The 20,863-nt window shown below is 32.3% G+C and overlaps 1 protein-coding gene across 1 annotated transcript in view; it reads right to left on the reverse strand.

Moving 5' to 3' along the window:
• Positions 1 to 3,559: 3,559 nt before the first annotated feature.
• LOC121120764 (uncharacterized) overlaps positions 3,560 to 20,863 on the reverse strand; it is a 143,024-nt gene continuing 125,720 nt past the window's right edge. The window contains exon 4 of the mRNA XM_040715624.2: positions 3,560 to 4,714. Within this exon, the coding sequence (XP_040571558.1) occupies positions 4,469 to 4,714 (246 nt within the window). The 3' untranslated portion in view covers positions 3,560 to 4,468. The remainder of the gene's footprint in view (positions 4,715 to 20,863) is intronic.

The raw sequence follows: 20,863 nt of genomic DNA on the forward strand, positions 1-20,863 counted from the left end.
CCATTTAAGCGCCATATTCACATCTTTCAACACTCCTGTGAGTTCTCAGAGGTTAATGTTATTGCCATCTTCTTCCTTTCGAAGCCATGCTCTGTCTTCAGTAGTACTACCATCCTTCGTCAAAACCACTCCGTATGGTATAGAACTTGCGTCACACCACAAGTGGAACGCTCCTTTGAAAGCGACGGTGCACTTTCCCTTGACCAGACCAACTTTCTTAACGCGATTGAAAACCTTCTCTAGCTGTTTCACTGATGTGGGCCCTGAATCATCTTCTCAAGCTTCTGCTTGACAGCACATCTTGATGAAGCTTGCAGTAATCCTCAACCACCCAGTAACCGGATAATGGCCGGCTAACTTCTCCAAATAGTTCTCGTATCGTTAGCCCGTCGGGTCTAATGGCAAGCTCATCCCCTTAAGTTCTTCTCCCATAAAGTTCGTTTGTTTCCTTATCGATTCTGAGTCTGAGTACCGTAATATTCTCCAACCTTACTGGATCTTTACACTAGAGGCTGTAACTTTCAATAACTTTACTTTAGTAGCGTTTTACGTCCACCAATGCCACATTCCTCGTATCGACAATAATCTCGTCATAGTAACTGTCAGTTACACTGTTTATGAGTCCGTTGCTCTGCAGCACCTTACCAAATACCGCCTTCATAATTTCTGGAGCACAATTTAATTCGAAACCAAGCCTAGTAAGTTCATACTGCTGGTCCTTTACCCAAACTACTAGATATTTTCCGCACGAAGGGTCAACTCTTATCTGCTTGTAGCCGTCCTTCAGATCTAACAATGTGCACTATGGGGACCACCTTCTCTACGATCTTCGTCGCACAGATCAGCATCGGCTCCACTTCATTCCATATAGTCATTCCATGATCTAAAATCAAGGACGGGGCTTACTTTGTTCTTCTTCTTTTGTGAAATTGTATCATTGCTTTATTGCCTTAACTGCAGGGGTTCAGCCATCCGTTTGATAGCCACCGGGTATTCTCTTCATAAAAACCCTTCTTAACGCCCTCTGTCATCTTGTATTCTGTAAAAGTTGGGTTCTTCATTCCAATCCCACTTGAACATTCATTTTTTACCATCGAATGCTCCAGAAAAGTTCATCCCCATAATATTCAAGCTTACTTTTTGACATGTAATACCACTGCACTCAAAGTTACTGCTCCTCAGTTCATTACTATTCGGGGTTCTTAAAGTCCATCCATCCCAATTAGGACGTCTACTCCTGGAATTATCTCTGAGCTGACTAAATACTCCACCTTCGTCTCAGCAACGTTCAACTCAATTGGGACTTGAGCTGATCCATTACAAAAAACTATCTCTCCCATGGACTGACTTCACTGGGTACTTTTCTTCGTTTGAAAGGTTTGATCCGAGAATAGTTTGGGTGCACCCTGTATCGAGGAGCCCCAACGCCTTCCTCCCATTAATTAAATTTTTTATGGTGGGTATTAATACGCATAAACCTTGAATTGCGAGAGTCCTTGCAATGCCCCACATGTGTTTCCCTACACTTGACTTTGATGTACTGTGTGCCCCTCTGTCCACCAGTTATAGCATATTGTCCCACTCCACGTCTGATTAGGTTTTGTCATTCTAGGGGTTTCTTGACGAGTTTTCACTCCTCTCGCAACATGCCCATACTGATTACACTCGTCATCACGCTCGTTCTTGCATTTGCAAGAAACTCTTTTGCGACACCAACCCCTTCCGACATTTGCATGGACTCTATATTAGGAGTAGCTTGGATTTGTGCAGAAATCTCGGAGGGTAACTCTATCACGAAAGGCTACCGACATCCCCGGCTCCCACATCTTCTTCTATATCTCCGCATAAGCTTCAAACCGAGTTATGGAGAACGCATTCGTTAGTGCTTTCGCTATCCGGCTGTCATCGTTCTTGTTCTTAAATTATTCATCACAAAAACACAAAGACCCATTGCTTGTATCGCTCTAAATAAATATGCTCTAACCAACTGAGGTTTAGTATATCTTAATCTTCCTCTTTTGAGATCTTTATTTCAAATACCCCCCAAAACAGAGTTATGTAGGTTGAAAGCCTCGTTATGTCATGGGTTCCAAACCAATTCGAAGCTTTCGAGCTACAAACGCTAAATAACATCATCATCAAGCAATCTTGACCAATTTTTATAATTATTATAAATACTTTAATTAGGCTTAAATTAAGAATTAGGGAAACTATTCATGAGCATGAAAGGTATTCACTTAGTAAATTAAAGTACTTAACGATAATATTAGTCAACGTATTACTTTTTATAGGGCGTATTCAAATTTTGAACGGGTTTCAAGGACTTATTTTAATTTATGGAGCTTTAATTGGACAAATACAACCTTAGTTCGAAGTAGGCTGTTCAACATTAAAATTGTAATTACTAAATATCTTTCAAAAGCAAATGTGACTTCACTATTTGAGCATACCCCTTTTGACTAGTGAATGCAATGACTTAATCTTGAGAACATCTTGTCTCAGCAATGGAATTATCTCATCTTTGCCATTTTTTCTCTCATACATCATTGAATCATTTTCATTAATAAGTATGTATCTACAATATCCAGATTATAATAAATGTAATTCGAATTCAAAGAAGGTAACTATTAATTATTCCTAATGAATAGAGTAAAAAAACTACTTAACATACTTATAAGCAAGGTTGTACCCGGTTCAGGTTAAGTGGTTTTATCGTTCTAGCTTGGATTCTTTTATTAAACAATTTCAGCTTTATCGGTCCTAAACAAGGGACGTGCTAGAAAATTCGAGCCCAGGAAAGGATATTAGATTTAAACAGGTCCGGTGGCTGAAATCACTTTTTCATATCTATAAGAAGACTTTAGCTATTTGGAACTCAGATACAACTGTATCACCCTCGCGACGTAAAAAAATGAAATGGAAAACGCTGCAATTGTATAAAAAAAACCCAGAAAATAAAAAACTAATTTATTTTTTATAATATAGGTATATTGTATTTTCTTTATATATTCTATTTAGGAACAAAAACACAAGAACCCAGACCGATAAACAATATATTGCAGTCTCAGTTCAACTTTGTAGGTTCTGGTTCAAGTGGTTTAAGAACTGGAACCGCTATACCAATCAGGGTACAACCTTGCTTATAAGTAAAACAATTTCCTATAGATCTTTTTTAGTCCGTTCAATAAATTTTACAAAAAAAATCGTTGAATGTTTATGTAAAATGTAAAGAAAATACCAATGGTGACTCGATCAATAAGCCTTTTTGCTAGCTACCTATTTCCAGAGATAAATTCAATAAACATGCTATGAATTGAGGAAATAACCTATGTACATAAAATTGGACAATGCCTTTTGGCTTTAATCCATTAATGGATGTATAATTAACGATAATTAATTTATGTGAATTGTTTTTAATGTCACGTCGCAATCATTTTAACTTTAAGATCAAAGAAAATTATTTGATTTACTCTTGTGAAAGGTTGAAATCATAATTTAAAGTCACTCTTCCAGGTTTCTAAGGACTACATAGTAAATACAATTATGAAATGAGATTTAGTTTTATTATAAAAAGAAAGAAAAATTATTTATTATCTAAAATCCAATATTCACATATTCGCCATATAAATTTAATATATTTTTATTGTATACATTTCTTGTAAGTAGTATTAAATGAAATTAAGCAGAATTATAACAATTATATTATAAATGACTGTTAATCCATACTATAATGAATAATAATATTTGTAATAATAATTTAAAAAAAAGAGACAATTCTTAACTTCAAGTGACATTAGAGTTAAGACTAATTGCTTATACATATTCATAGATCATGCTATGAGCTCTAGCTACTTGACTAATACACTGCTGATTTGTTACTTAAATAGTTATTACACTGTATGGCAATAAGGGCGTTCGAAGGATTATATTTCAGGGGCTTAATTTTTTGAAATTTTGTTGAAACATATCCAAAATAAAATATTTCGGAAAAAAAATTGAATTTTTTTTTTTGAAATTGAATTTCAAATTTTATATTTTTGGGAGAAAAATTTGAATACTCGATAGCTATTCGGAAAAAATTTCAAATATTTAATTTTTTGAAAAAAAAATAAAATTATAATATTAAATTTTCTAGTAAAAAACAAAAAAATCCTTAATTTGGGGGGGCTATATCCCCTCCAGCCCTCTCTCCGCGGACGCCCCTGGCCGAGTGCAGGTTACAAAGTAAATTGGAAAATATACACACTTTTTACAGGTCGTGTAGTTCGTAGTAACAAAAGTTCGCGTCATCTTAAATGATTTGACTTGTATATATAGGTAGGTATAGGAGTAATTTATGATGACACGTTCATCTAATTATAAAAACAGCTGCGTAAGATGATGAAGAGGAGGCTGACTGATGAAGGACAGAGGCTATAGGAGGAGGAAGTGGTTGAGTCGGCGGAGTCTCTGGGACGTTGAGTTCCCGTCAAAATCTATGAATTCCGTTATTTATGCTGTTATTGTTATTCCCATTGGAAGTGCTTGTTGAGCCGCTGCGGCCTCCTAGCATCATGTCCCCTTCAGTGTAGTCTAGTACAAGGTCGTCATCCATGGGCCCCGAGTTAGAAGTGGTGGGCCCTCCTGAGCCTCCGTTCGTGGTTGCTGCCGTTGTTGCACTTGGGGATCGTGTTAGGTTCTCTGTGGTACATGATGACCGCATACCGATTTCGGCCTGGAAAAATGAAAAAAAAAAAAAAAAAAAAATTGTGGTAATTATTATTTACTTTAAATAAACTTACAGTTTAAAAATATAACTTATTTTTTCTTGTTTATAATTTAAAGTTTTAATGTTTGTTTATTGCAAAATTGAATTCTAATAATTATCGTCTAAAACATGAGTCGGAATACCTGTTTATATTTTCATAACTTGTTATTTATAAAAAATTACTCTTTATATCATATAAAAGTCATCTTATAAGCTTAAACATCCATTATTGCATGTATTAAATATGATGTTAATATTAAATTTAATTAAACATTTTCGACCCAAACACTTAAAAACTGTTACTTAAAGACAAATATATATTTGAGCTTGAAGTGCTAATATTGTGATATAACATGTACATACTCATCACCAGGTAAAATATATTTCTATCAAAGTTGCAATCCTAGGTTTTTATTTATTTTAACATCAACTCTTGCTTCCTTCAATCTAAAAGGATATTACGTTAAATAAATTTGGGGATTCATAATGTGACCATGATATAAAAATTGAGTAATGAGTAAGTTGAAAATTTTTGAATGAATTGAGTGATTCAAATATCAGTACAGTATAAAGAAAAAAAAGGGAGTATAGTATACAAGGAGCACTGTATAAAATAACTTAAATCTCTCAGGCATTTGGTTCAACTCATATCAAGAAAAGAAGAAGAAAAAAACAAAAAACTTTTACATTCCATTTAAAAAAAAAAATGAATGTGACTTCAGATGTGGTTTAGCAACAAGATAAAGTACTTCTTGGCTCATCAAATTATTTAATTTTTTTATTCTTGTGGAAAAAATGTTTAAGTATTGAGTAAGTAGCTTTTATATTATTAAAGCAAAATGTGCATGTTTAATACACAGTTTCTTGCATATTGTGTGAGACCTAAGATATCTTGAGTGGGGAAACTTTACTAGTATGAAATATTATATTTAAAGGGTCAAAAGACTAAATGATGAATGAACCGCTTCCTGTTCAAAATGCAGGTTCAAAATACACAGCCCTACCCGCTGGCTGAATATCAAGCTGGGCATCACTATTATGTATGCAGTTGATTATGTCAAAACTATAGAGTGATGATATTGAACAATATCAAAGTATATTTATTTATTGGTGTGCTGACAACAGACGAGAGAAGAAAGATAGATGATGAGCAAAACAATCGAAAATGGCATTGTCCGCTATAAGCTCAAATTTTACCAAATTAAAGACATAATTTGTATATCATTGGTCATTACATTACAACGTATACGCGTATATTATTTAAATAAGAGATATACATATATTGACCAACTGGTGTTCTCTAATGTTGAACTTCTAGAGCGACAACTCTCGCAATATATAGGTTACAAGAAAAATAATTAGGGCTTTTAATCTATTAATGATCATGTATTCGATTCATCTCATGAATCACACCATAAATTCATACTAATTAAATCTATATCAAAATAATATGCGGGGATAAAATTATATCATTTGGGAAAACACGAAAATAACAGAGTTCAAGATACCAAAGTTCAAAGCATACTCACAAATCTTGATCAATTTAAGAATCAATAATTATTATTGATTCTTGAATTGAAATATAGTTAGAATAATCTCCCAAATCTATCATTAATATTTCGAAAAACTAAATAAAATTATATTTAAATTTAAAATAAATATTAATATACTTTAGAAAATAATCTGTTTAAAAATACATTATTAACTTATTGAAATCTTTAAATTAATATACTAATAAATTATTAACATTATAGTTAATGTTTAAAAAAATAGAAATATCTGAAGTGCCAATTGAAATCAATAAAAAAAAGGACACTTTTAACAGTACCATTATCGATTTGGCACATGTTTCAATATTAGTTAAAAACTCAAAAATCTCAAATTTCAGCTTTTTTGTCATCTTGTTCAGGATTTAGAGGCATTTAAAGTTTTGGATTCGACGCCACCTACCCTATTTTTAAATCGCTGTATTTTAAATGTTTTTGAAGGTATGGATCTATTTTAAAAAAACAAAACAATTTAATGGTAATTTGTGTTATCCTTTTTTTATTTCATTGTATAAGCCAATAAAATGAGTTTTTATCCGCTTGGTCACAAAGTTAATATTTTGATACAAAAAAATTTGAAACAATTGTAAATTTGTGATATATAATAAACATATACAATAAATTTATAGAGATGCATTCAACTCGATTTAAATACTACAGATAAAAATGTGCACGTAGGTAGCGCAATTTTCTGAATATATATGTTTTTTAACATTTAGAACTATTACAATCAGAATGATTAGGTCAACTATGTTTATATTTTTTTTACAACGTCAAGTACTTCATCATATCGTAACTCAATGTATTTTATCTTTATAAATCAAAAAATGCTATGTCATAGCAATTTTGTATCTTTTTGAAAGTTCTTTTTTTTTTAAAAGAATAACTTTTTCCCTTTTAATAACTCATGAGTCTTAATGAGTTTCATGGATGTGTTATATCTACTATATAATTTAATTAATCAATTTTAATATTGTTTTTAATTTACAGCATCCTTCTGGTTGCTTATGTTTGTATGTATAATGTATATGCAATATCCATTCATATTTGTTCTTCTCAGTAGTCCAGTGAGTGCAAATGATCATAAACGTGGTAACGTTATTATTGCTCCATTATTATGGTTATCACAATATAAAAATACCGTTTTGTATAAAAAAGATTTAAATGTCATAATTGATTGGGGGAGAAAAACGATAATAGGAATTATTGCCTAAAAAAATTTGGCCTCAGGACATTTTTCCTTAAAGCCTTTTTTCCTCATGAATATTTCACATTAAAATATAAATAATGATAGAGTTAAGCCCAAAATTTCAATAGATACAAACTATCGAAATTTCACTCTATAATGAGTTCGAACCAGATATAAAATTAGGATAATAAAAAAACCCAGGACAACGATTCGTACGGAAGAAGTGTACAAAGCTCATTTATTTATATTTTAAGACTAAATATCCGTATGGCAAATTGGCTTTAAGGCGAAATGTCCTGAGACAAAATGTCCTCTGTCAAAATATTTTAAGGCTAAACTATTGGTCTCCAAAAAATTCAATTTCCCCTTTAAAAATTGTAAATATTTATTCGTTCGAATTCGTTCCAATTTTCAAGCTAAAACCCTTATTTATGTTAATACAACACAATTCTTCCACGCAATTTCATAATTTATGATTTTATATTTTGTATATATTGACATATATGATATGAATAAAGATAAAAAAAAGTACCATAAAATTATATCCCCTTTAAAAAATTATAAATAGTTATTTGTTCAAATTTGGTCTTTTCAAAAAAAAAAATTTAATCTCGAATCATCTAAAAAAAGATGAAGATCCGTAGTTCAATGGACAGTGCGCTCGAGAAAAATTATTCTCTTGAGTTTAGTGTATGTAGGTTCGATACTTGCTTGATCTTAGAGAAGATAATATACATTATATGCATGGACTTTAAGGATAATTCCTAGCTCAGATGGAGTAATTGTAATATTATAATGTGCAACTGCATCTGACTAATTCAAGAAACATTAAAAAAAAGTTTTTATCTCTTCTAAATAAAAAAAAAGTGTCAAATTTGTCATTTTATAGTTTAAAAAAACAACAGAACATCGTTTCAAAATTGTAAAAAGTGCTTCCCATACCCAAAACAAGTTCTCAGGACGCCTTTGATAACGTCACTATTTGGAAATACATTTTAGCGCCGGTGTTTGTATCTATTTTAATTCAACTTATGTATTGATTTGAGGGGAATCATTTTTGTTAAGGATTTCAAACTCAAATTTTTCGGACATGACCATAAACAAAATAAAGAATTCACAAAAACCACTTTTGTAAAGTTAAATTGGGTGCGATCTCTATTTAACAACCAACACTAAGGCTTTACCTGTCCTGGCTTAAGAAGTTCGCAATCTCAACATTGTCTCGTCCGGCAATTGTGGAATAAATACTTTGTTGATCTATGACATTTTTTTTAACTGACATCCAACACTTCTTGCTAGCCACCAAAATAAAGTCTTACCAGCGCATACGCTAAAAGCTTTTTATTAAACAACGTCCGCACGATGTAGGTATACAAGTTATAATTCAATTTACTATTTACTCTGTAATTAGTTACATCATTTGCCATTTTAAATACCAAATATTAATTTATACTATCATTACTAACTATGGACTCTTTGACTATCTAATGTGCGACAAAATAAGATATGGGAACTTTGACTCAAGATTTGCAACTCTACTTGAACACGAGTCCGTATTTGGGAGACTTGCAACTCTACTTGATCTCTTTATTAAATACTCACGACTTGCATTGGACTCGAAAGCTATCAAGAAAAGCTGAACACTATGGATTCACTATTGTAATTATGGACCTTTAATGATCTCAAAATGTGCCACAGAATGGTTATCAATTAGTATGTATTGGTACCAAAATTTTGATATCTGTTCGGTCCGTCCTAAATTTTAAGGATGCGTTCAAAAACAAAGTAAAATATGTCCCATAGAACAATCTTGCTAAATATTGTCATCATGGATATCAGCCAGAGACGTCATCGTCACTCAATCTATATTAATTTTTATCCCAAATTTCCCATATTTAGGACCAATATAACCTTAACTATTACAGCAAAAAGTTGTTGATTATCTATAAAATATTCAATTATAGCATTATCCTCTTGACAAGTAATTTAAATAATTCTTTTCTTTTTTGGTTGCAACTTTGCATCTCCATTATAGAAGCTGCAACTTGTACAGCACCTAAATATAAAATAGCCACTAGCAATACTTAAAAAGTAACATCAAGTACATATAGTTCAAAGTCTTCATATAAAAATAAAGAAAAACAAATCTAAATAATAAAGAACATATTAATTAAAATAATAATTGACGTAGAACATCAACTGACTGTTACTATCAATATAATTTTTATCATCACGGAATGAAAATGTTATAATGATTATTAAAAATAATTGCAATAGATTGAGTGCCATATTGAATGAACTTGGGACTAATTAACTATATTTTAATATCAATGATATACGAATTAGAAAGGTAGTTTTTGCAACTATTTTAAGAAGATGAAATATATATTTTATACCTATTCATACTAGCAAAGGGTTACCTGATGTTGCTTGGGACAAGGAGGGATCGAGAAATATATATTGACAATGGTCAATGCAATTTTCTTAATGTTTCGACCAGGGGTTGTCAAACTTATTGAAGCTGGTGTCCCTTTGGCTTCAATATAATCTTGTAGCGCCCCTCCATAAACAAATACAAGCTTTTCTTCCTGAATTAAAACAACAAATTTATGAATTAAACACCAAATACATGTTTGAAAAAATAAATTAACTTTAGGCTTTCACAATTCCTACTAATGGGATGTGTGTACTTGATGTAGGGATATTAGTTGGATGAGGTGGAAACTCACTAATAAGAAGACGTAGATCTCCCCGTTTGGTAATTCAGTTTGTTCCTTTACTTGGATAGAAGCATAGTAACCACACTGAAAGTGTAACATGGTCCACATGGTCTAATTCCTGGCCAGAATCCAACAAATCTTCAATAAGAACTCAGAAAAGTTTATCAGGGTAATTGCTTGAGAAGTTGGCAGGTCAGAGTATCTGATATGGCTCTACATTCACGGAAACCTTCGTTACTACTCATACAAGATAAGGAAGGGTCAGGTCTTGACAAAAAACCAAGAAAAAAGTTTTAAGCTAAAATGACAATTTTGAATATTTAATCTCTCCGGAATTTTGGTCCTCTAAACTCGCCGGATCTGAATCCGATGGATTTTTTTGTGTTTGGCACGATCGAACGACAAACCAACCAAACCCCCTGCAACTCCAAGGACGAACTTATCAGTCGAATCAAGAAGGAATTCTAGGAACTAAATGGCGAAGGCCTGTATGAACTTTTTCCACATATAGTGCCTCTAATTGAGGCTGGATGGGATTTTATTGAATAAAATAAGTCAGAATCCATCAAGTTTTTAGAATATACTTTTATTTTTTAATCTTATAACTAGTTGGGGAGAGAAAATTGCGTTTAAAAAATAATCGTTTTGTTCGCAACAAATAGCTTGCACACCCTGTAATATTATGTACCCGTACATTGTTTAACAATATTTTCAAAGCCAAAATGAATTCCTTCTAGTTTATGTATGTACATTGTATATCCATTAATCACATTTCTACATATATTCACCTACCTCAATATGAACCTACCTAAATGTGTTTGGATAAATACATTTTTCATCTCAAGTATAAAGTGTTCAATCCTTCTCACTCACTCACTCCCTCTCTCTTCTTTCTACCGCCCTCCCCTCTTTTCAAAGTCTAAGTAAACAAATATAAATATGGTTGTTACCTATATTGATATGACATGTAAACATAACTGTATCATATTGGAACCTTTGTTTGTATGTAAATTGAATAACATTTTATTATTGTTATTTTGAAATAACAACCATAATTTATCATTTGGTAAGTGTTTATTTTGTTGTAAACAGCTGAGAGTCCTCATTGTTTTGAGTAAGTATACAAGGGTGGTCTGAAAAGTTTCCGACCTAATAACGACATTTTACTGAGTTTTTTATATATTTTTCGATTTACTCTCCTTTTAAATTGACCCCCTTCTTCCGACCCTGACTTTTTGTTTTTGGTTCAATGACTCCGAGTTGTCCGAGTCTTAGATGCCTCAAATTTTATCACAACAAGTCTTTATTTATTTTACATAATAGATGTAGGTCTAAAATAGCTGAAACTTTGGTAAGTAACTCTCTCAATTTTTGTATATATTTAAAATTTAATTTTTGAAATTTTTTTCCAAAAAATTTACTCCTTTGTGAACAACTTTGGATTTTGGTCTTTTTTCCCGAAAAATTTAATATTTGAAATCTAATTTTTGAAATTTTCCTGAAAAATTAATTTTTGTTGTAACCTGTAGATTTTTGATTTTTTTTTCTAGAAAGTTTTGATTTTTGAATTTTTTTCAACAAAAAATCCCAAAAATCCCCCCATATTATCCTGCAGACGGTCTGCAGGAGAATATTTTCATTAAATTCTATTGCTGCATAATTTTCCTTCTTTTCTTTTCAATTCAAATTTTGTCATCCTATCCATAAAAAATTTCTAATAAAAAGTAGTTGTAGTTACCATAAAAGATCGATAAGGACCGGTACTTGGACTCATAAATTTTATTAGGACTGAACTCTTACCAAAATTTTATTTTTGTATAATCATGGACCGATTTTTTGTTCCCAAAATATATATCAATTTGTTTTAGGTCTCAATCTATGAGCCGATTTTCTCCCCACTCCTGATTTACAAGTTATGCAAATATTATTTATTCAACACATTTAACTTTATATGACGTTAATGTGACAGTGTTCACAATTGCATCATCGACAAATCATTTATAAACTTGGTCTAGACCGAATTTTAAATGAGACCGATCGAGAACGAATTTTTCTTTGAGGCAGGTCCAGACTGAACTTCTTCTTAGAGGGACCAAATTAGTTTGATCCACTTAAAAAGGTCATGCATTTTCAGATCGAACCCCTATACTAGCAAGAGTCCTATATAATTAAGGTAATACCTTAATATGCGAGGTTAATTCGTTCCTAGACCGACCTTATTAGTCAAAATAAATTATGCCATAAGAAATAAGCTTTGAAAAAAATCAATCTGTTCTAGGCTTAAAACTAACTAAGCTCATAATTTTTTTTTTAACTTATTTCATACTGTGCTTAATTAAGTTACTGTTACTAACTTTTCTGGGATTTTTTGTATCTATTTCACATACACAGATACTTAATGTACAGGCCAGAGTCACCTATAATTCTTAGGATAGCAACTTCAACTTAATATTTCTCGCCGACTGAGTTATTATTTTTAATTATATTTCTTGCATACAATTAATACCATCTCCATCTTTGTTTGTTGGAAAATAAACTTATTTCGAAACGTGTTTTTGAGCCTCTAACGACAACATCCTGCACACGCTATCATTTCGGTTCATTTGGAAAGGAAGAGTTGTAGGGCTATTACCAAGGCCCTGAAAGACCTCAATGCGGCCAACTACAAGATCAAGCGGCACAAGGAGACCAGGTGTGCCGATGAATGGTCCAAGAGTGGTTGCCCGAGGTCCATGAGGACACTCAGTTTGATCGAGGCAACGAGATCGAAGATCAACCGCAAAAAGAAGCGCTTCATGAGAAAGATGGCTCATGAGGCTGGTGTGTATGAAGAAACCATGAGTAGGGTGGTCACTGGTCAGGGAGGACCTAAGGATGAAGGCGTATCGACTACAATAGCAGGAGTTTCTCAGTGGCGCCACAATAGCCAGGAACGAAGGTGCATCTGAAATTCCTCTATTCTTGTACTCACGTTTCAATCGTTTGGTTTGACGATGAATATCTTCACTGTGGAGCCAAATAGCCGTAACAATGTAGTGTTGGACCCTCGCTCAAAGACATTACCCTGAGCGAGGGTAGACTGTTAAGGGGCTAAAAACCAGTCTCGGTGATGGTCTGAGAGGGTGTTACATCCTGCGAGATGAAGACGCCCTTTATCATCATTCCCTAGGGCAAAAAGATCAATCAACTGGAAATGTTAATGTTCCAAGTCCTTTCCTGTATCCAGGTACAGTACTGGGAAGGGTCTTACTGCTTCAAGCAGAACGGAATACCTTCACATGCTAACAAGTCTGTGCAAGAGTGGTGCCAATCCACTTTCGAATACTTATGGAGCAAGGACATGTGGCACACTTTTGTTCCTACACCTGAACTTAATGGTCTTCTCTATATGGTCAATTCTGGGGAAGAAGGTTAGCTTAACTTCATCCCGCAGCGTTGACGACTTGAAGGCTGCCATAGTGTCCGCACGGAACAGCTTGTCGGAGAAGCCGATACGTACAGCGGGGTTAAGATAGTTCCGAAGCGTTTGAGAGCTGTAGTTACCGCAAATGGTGGCGATGTGGAATGAACTAGTACTCATTTTGAAGAAAAATTTACGTTGATTGCAATGGTATAAAAATATGTTTCGAAAAATAAATATTTGTTTACTTTCTTGGCTGTTGAAGTTGTCTGTCCAAGGAGATTGGTTTGGTTCTCCTTTCCAAAATGTTGAAAAATACGAGAGGCAACTTTTGAGCATTTTTGCTCGGAATCAACGTAGGATATTTTACAAATATCCTATGTTGGAACACTTGTATCTCAATGATCTACTATGTACTCGTAATAACATCGCCAAAATACAGTTTTCTTTTCATCCCCTTCCCCTCTCTATCAAATATACAAACATATTGACTTATGCATACATATAACTCTATGTATGTACACATATATAATGTATTTGGTTCCAAAACCATGTTCATATTTAAATCTACTGATAATGTCACCCCTGCAAATATATACATATTATTTTTTTATGAATGAGTTGGATGGAAACATTGAAGGGTGTAAAAGAAACTTAAAAAAGTAATCTAACTTGCAATGTTACGCCATTGAAGCTGGTTCTAGGGTGGAAGCATAGGGAACAATTTTCCCAAACCCCGCTTTCGATTAGAGTCTCCATGTAGAAGGGATTCTACAAAAAATTCCAAATTAAATATTTTCTTTTTAAACCTGTTTTATCTAATAGATCATGGTAAGAAATTACATTTAAATACCCAAATCATGTCTGTAGCTTCAATGTTAAGGAAGTTTTGACCAATTAACTATCCAAATTTTATCTTCCTTTTTTCACACTGTTTATGTTATAACCTACACCAAAATCTTTGATCTAATATGATATTTCAATATATCAAGACAATTTTCTTAAACATCTAGAGAATTGAATGACATTTATTTTGTTGAATTACAGAATACAGCATTCTACAAAAAAAATGTCCCTTTTAAATAGCTGCAATTGAAAGAAAAGTATTAATAAAAAGGCAAAGTACTTTGATATTGCGCAGTTATAAAGATTGAAGGTGTTAATATCGGGTTAAAAGTTATTTACTTTTGCATTAACAGATTGGTTGAAAACTTTACATGATACTAGATAAGTAATTGTTTTAATGTCCATTATATCTTTTATTTGATCAATTACACCCCAATCGTAATTTTAAAGGCTATTTTGAGGTGACCTATTTTTCAGCAAATGGTGCAATTAAACGAAAATATAAGATTTAGGGTGTAGAAAGTCATATTTTGCCAACAAATTTTTAAGAAAATATCAAAAATAATATATATATATTTAAAAATAGCCATTTTCCAAAGTCATCTAAAAAATAAAAATAAACATTTGTATAATAATATGAATAAAAAAAGATCATATGATAAGTTTTTTAAAAATGATTCAAATTTCTTAATTAAAAAAAGTAAATCATTCGTAAGTTTTCATAAATCCTGACCAGTTTAGTATGTTACATCTATGAATCAATAAGAATTTGAAATTTGAGTCAATGAGTTGTTATAGTGAAAGCCCTTGATTTTTCCATTTTTAGGGATCCTTGTGGCAATTTAGAGAGATTAATTGTCCTCATTTGCCTCATCGTCTTTCTTTTCACATTTCACTAGTATTTTAAATTACTCTAAAACAACAACAAAAAAAAACACAAGTGTTTTTCGAAATCGAAATTGATTTGACGTATTTACATTGCTTGCAGGATATATTCAATGGAATTACATTCATATATATGAATGACAATTACGTGCACATACGTTTACAATAAACATAATTTTTTCTTTAAGATTACAACAGATAACTGCTTTTTTAAAGAAGCTATCAAAAGAGGAAATTTTTCTTTTTTGTATCAATATTTTTCCATTTTTTGTCATACTATATGACTACGATAGTACAATTTAAAAAATTACGATGCAATACTGAACTAAATGAAACGTGCCTTCAAATAGTGGTTCTCAAATTGTACCCAATGGTCCCCTTGGTCATCCTAAAATTTATGTGAAAATGAAAAGAAATGATGACAAGAACTGAAATTATGAGGATATCCTTCTGTATATTTTTCTTTTAAATGTTCCTTTAATTGCTCAGATGGAGTTGCAATACTGAAGTATAAGTAAGCATTATAGTACTATAATCACTCCGTCTGAGCTAGAAACGGTCTTTGTTGTTCATATACATAATATAAGAGTTTGGTCTGAAAAGTTTCCGAACTCAACGTGAAGATGACAGTACTCGAAAAAAACAACTTGTTACATTTATCTAGCATTGACAGTTTGTGACCAAAGTTTAAACCATTTTGGACCTGATGTTGTAACAGTCGTTATAGTGAGTTGATGTTAGTGCTTTTCTGAAAATGGAAAAATTCGAGTATCAATCCATCATTAATTATCTTTTTGAAAGTGTAACCTTTAAATAGATTCAAACAACAGCAGACATATATAACCTTGTTGTGTTAAAATTTGACACGTCTAAGTCAATCCAACTCGGAGTAATTGAGCTAAAAACAAAAAGTGTTTCATGAACAATTATTTTGCAGAGAGAACGCTATTTGAACGGGTTACAGAGACGGGAGAATAATTTAAAAATAGAAATCAGACAGAATGATTTCTATCTTTGTTAAGTCGGAAATGTTTCAGACCACCCTCACATATTTCTTTCTCTAGTGTGAATCGAACCTGCGGACATTGAATTCAAAAAAAAATTTGGTACAAGTAAGGCTTTTCAAACTAATTATGATATTATTATATGGATGTATACATTTTAAATCACCTCTTTCGATTAAAGAAATGGACTTGTCATAAAAAACTCTGCAATAATAACACAATTGCTTGGTCTGCACAAAAGAAATATTTTTATAATATATATAAATGGAAATATAATAGACCTTAGAGATGAGAAGGATTTTATAGAGCAGAAAAATTACAAATCTCACATCACCTCTCTGGAAAATAGAAAAAAAAAAGAGTATAGGAGACTTTGTATCATAGGTATGTCTCTAATTGAAAAGGATGTCTATTCATCAAAAGTTTGTACATTGAACAGTCTAAACACACAGTACAATGGTAATATAACTGTTCTTACTAGGTACGTAGAGATTTTTCTAATATAACATTCCTACCTCCCTCCCTCATCTTGACACACACAAAATAAAATTTAAATATAATATCGTCTATAACAGGAATGACTAATTTTTTTCCGTATTAGAACTACATATAAATTCAAATATACTTACTGGGTCAGAATGATACCTACATAAAAAGTTAAATTGAAATTTTATAGCAAATAACAACCTATCTATGCCGCCCCTTTGGCACGCTCTCTTGGGCAAATACAGGCACTTAGGCATCTGATTTTCCTTGTTCAAATTTGCACCAGTTGAAAATAAAATTGAATAAATTGACGAATTTCTTTGTCCCAACTATTTGGAAAAGGCACGGAACCCCGGGAGTGACAACTTGATAATTGCTCGAACTCCGGGACTCAGTAAGACTTACGCTTGCAAAGTTAGGAGGGAATTTGAGGAATCTAAAGATGATTTTGAGGCAACAACAATGCTGGCTGAGGTCAAATGGCACTCAATTTGAACAACGTCTTTTCATTGGACTTTTGACCTCTGAACTCGTCGGATCTGAATCTATTGTATTTTTTGTGCGGGGTCCTATCGAATAACACACTAACCAAAACCCCTACAACACCAAAGACGAACTTATCAGTTGGATCAAGGAGGAATTTCATGATTTGCCGAGGGACCATGTGACGATTGCCTGCTCGCGCTTTCGGTCTCTTATAGATACTGTAATTGAGGCTTCAGGTGATTTTATGAAATAAAATAAATCAAGCTTCCAAAATCTGGTTTTACTTTTTTAATCTGATTACTGGTCTGAGAGAAAATTCCGTTGAAACTAAGAACCAGTCTGCTACCCGCTGGAGTCTCCGCTACGATGCTGTACACGCTGTATCTCTAGGGATGGTCAGAATCATGAAGCCCCTCATAATAATGAGAAAAGATAAAGATACATTGTCGAGTTCAACAGCAACTTCTCTGCTCAAAACTGATCCAAGCAACCATAGCATTCATTTATTACTTTGGCCCTCTATCATTCACTAACTGTACTTCTCAATAATAAAAATAGAAAAGGATGGGGGGAAGGGGGTAAAGGGTCCAGGGTGTAGTTAGTCGGGGTTAAAAGGAAAAGGGGTAGTTGGAAGGGCGGTAGGGGGGGGCAGGGGCTTAGTGGCCTGTTCTCATGAATAAGGTATTTTGGTCTTATTATTCTATATTTTTTGTCGATAATCGATAACAAAATAACGAAAAAAATGTACAAATCTATCCTTCCTGATGGTTTTTTAGAACATATTACTTTGATTTTAATCAGTATTTAGTATTAGCATAAAGTAGTATTTAATGCAGATATTGAGTCCTTCTTATTTTTATAGGCATTTGATTAGAGCTTAATCAATACTCAAGGCTAGCATAAAGTTAGATAATGTACATCAATTTGGGATCTACTTGTTGGCGTTAAAGTGCTGAGCAAAAAACTTATAACTATATGCTAGTTTTTAAGTGCTCAGCAGAAAACCATTAACTTTTTCTCTAATAATTAAATGTTGAACATAAAATTAAGTAATAGTACAAATAAAAATAAATTAATTGCTAAATAACGCTATCATATATCTGTAAACACGCTCTGAAACATCCTAGATCATAGCCGAAACTGCGTTGCTCTCTACTGGCATTAAGCTCGCTATATGACAAGAGATGGCTTTTATGATAAATAATGAATATTAAGTTGTACCAATGGCAGTTTCGAAAAATCTGGTAAATCGCCGTGAAAGTAACCACTACAACTGTTTGTAGTGCTACTCTAAAAATTAAATACGATATTTTTTCTTATAATTGTCTATCCAAGTAAATGAAAATATAAGTATGAATATGTAATTATAGTTTTAGTGAGAAGTGGGTTTTATAAAAAAAGTATCCCGTTGGACATCCCTGGCCTACAACATTGCAATATTTGACACTACATTGAGACTATGTGCATAAGACATGACATTTATTACATTTTTCTACTGAGAAATCAATAATTATTTTTGTTGGATATTCTAGGGGCTCACAAGTGTCTACTGCCACCAAATGTAGGGCACGTATACAACAGCTGTGAAGAAGATGGTAGTTACTTTAATACTTTCTTTATTATGAACCAACTAGTCCTTTATATAGTTGTACATTTGGAGAATCCATGAGTCACACACAATTTGAGCTTGGGGTGTATTTAAGTATTATTGCTTGTGGGGGAAACTGCTATGTGTTATTTGTGATTGTCTAGAATGAGTGGGTGAGTGAGGGAGAATAAACAAGTGTGATTTTAGACAGTCTGTAACGTGTGACCTTATTGTTAAAAATTTCGTTCGATTAATTATTGATACCTATATTGAAAGGATTAATAAAAACGTCATAAGTGCATCATGTATTTCTTGCATCAGTTGATATTTAAAAGATTGGTCCATAAAGATTAAAAATTATCAGACATTCAATATACATGCATAAATTTCAATTCAATCCAGAATATGATGATGCATTTAAGTTTTTAAGTTTTCATCAACCTTTTAAAATTATGCTTTAAGAAGTGCATTGATCTAAATTTGCATACTTTTTGCTTCGTTAACCAGCCTTCATTTAAATTCCACACAGGAGTTATTAATAAAAAATTTCCTAATATAGATTCATTCATTCGGTTTTATAAAGGTATGTAGAGCTATGTTTTTTCCAGTAAGACAGAATCCTGGTTGTCGAAGTTTTACGGCCCAAATTTTTTTCAGTAAGAACATCAATCAATTTCGTTCGAGATATGAAAAATAAAAAGAACTTTCAAGTTTATTACTGTTTCTATATTTACTACTTGGAATAATCTTGAGTTGTTCGTCGTTAAATTTTTTATGAAATATGAAACACAAAAATATCGTTTTTTTTTAAACTGAGGAAACTATATATACATTTTGTGTTATTAAAAACAAAAAAAATAATTTGCAACAACTGTAGTTACGAGTATTTAGAGTAAGACCATAGTTTTGAAATTTTGAGTTAAATGTTGATAATCTAATAGAGTATATAAGATTTTTTTTCCTTGATTAACTTTTTCTTTTTCGAAAAAAGTCCTAAAATTTTTTTTTTACTTCAATGACCTTTATTTTTATTAGAAAGGAAAGTCGAAAAATTTACAAATCCTTAAATTTATTTTCTTTGGTTAGGGGGGCTAATTTTGTTTCCCCATAGAAGTGTTTTTTTAAAATTTCTCCCTTTTTTTCGGGGGGGATACAGCCTTCCAGCCCCTCCCCTGCGGACGCCCCTAATTACAGAGTCAGGAAATCTTTTAGGTTCCTGATATGAATGATAATGTTATTCAACATTTGTGTATGAAGAAGGGAAATAACAACTTTATAAATAACTAGTGATGTAAATCCTGTGAATTTTGTAGCTGGCCTTTTTTTAAGAATTGGTAACCTAAAGAATGAATTTTCATTTTCTTAGCAGTTGTAATTATTATTTAATAGATTCAATTATATTCAAAAACAGACTGAACATTAGTATGTGCTCATAAAAGAAGGAGAAGAACCTTCAAGATTTGTTGCGGTGTTATAATTATAAGTCCTTGTTGAACTCCGAGTAGAATTGAGGAACGCCATCCGAGAAATTATTGACAATGTTCCTGTTTATTACTTTCTCCCCCAACTCCCTTGTCACAGCTGATTGTAGCTGATTTCCTCTAAAAAAAATCCTTAAATTGCCAGGGTTACCATGTTGATCTTTGATTTTTTTTAATATGCCCATTATAGAAACGATTTTCATCACTATAGATAATTGTTATTATTACTTAGTTAAGCATTGGATATAGATTAAATTTCATTTTCTTATAAGAAAGTTGAATCATTATTCTTTCTTGGAACATATTCTTCATCAAGTTTATTCTCTTCCAAAAGTTGTAAAATACAGGTTGTATGGAGCATGTCCTTCCAGTATGCATAAATAAAAAAAACCAAAAGTCAACAAACGTGGTAATCCTAACAATTTGAATATTGTTTTGAAGGAGAGTTGGCAATTTGTAATGATGTTACATTAGATCAGCTGCA

The sequence above is a fragment of the Lepeophtheirus salmonis genome, chromosome 6 (assembly GCF_016086655.4).
Source record: "Lepeophtheirus salmonis chromosome 6, UVic_Lsal_1.4, whole genome shotgun sequence".
NCBI classification, from domain to species: domain Eukaryota; kingdom Metazoa; phylum Arthropoda; class Copepoda; order Siphonostomatoida; family Caligidae; genus Lepeophtheirus; species Lepeophtheirus salmonis.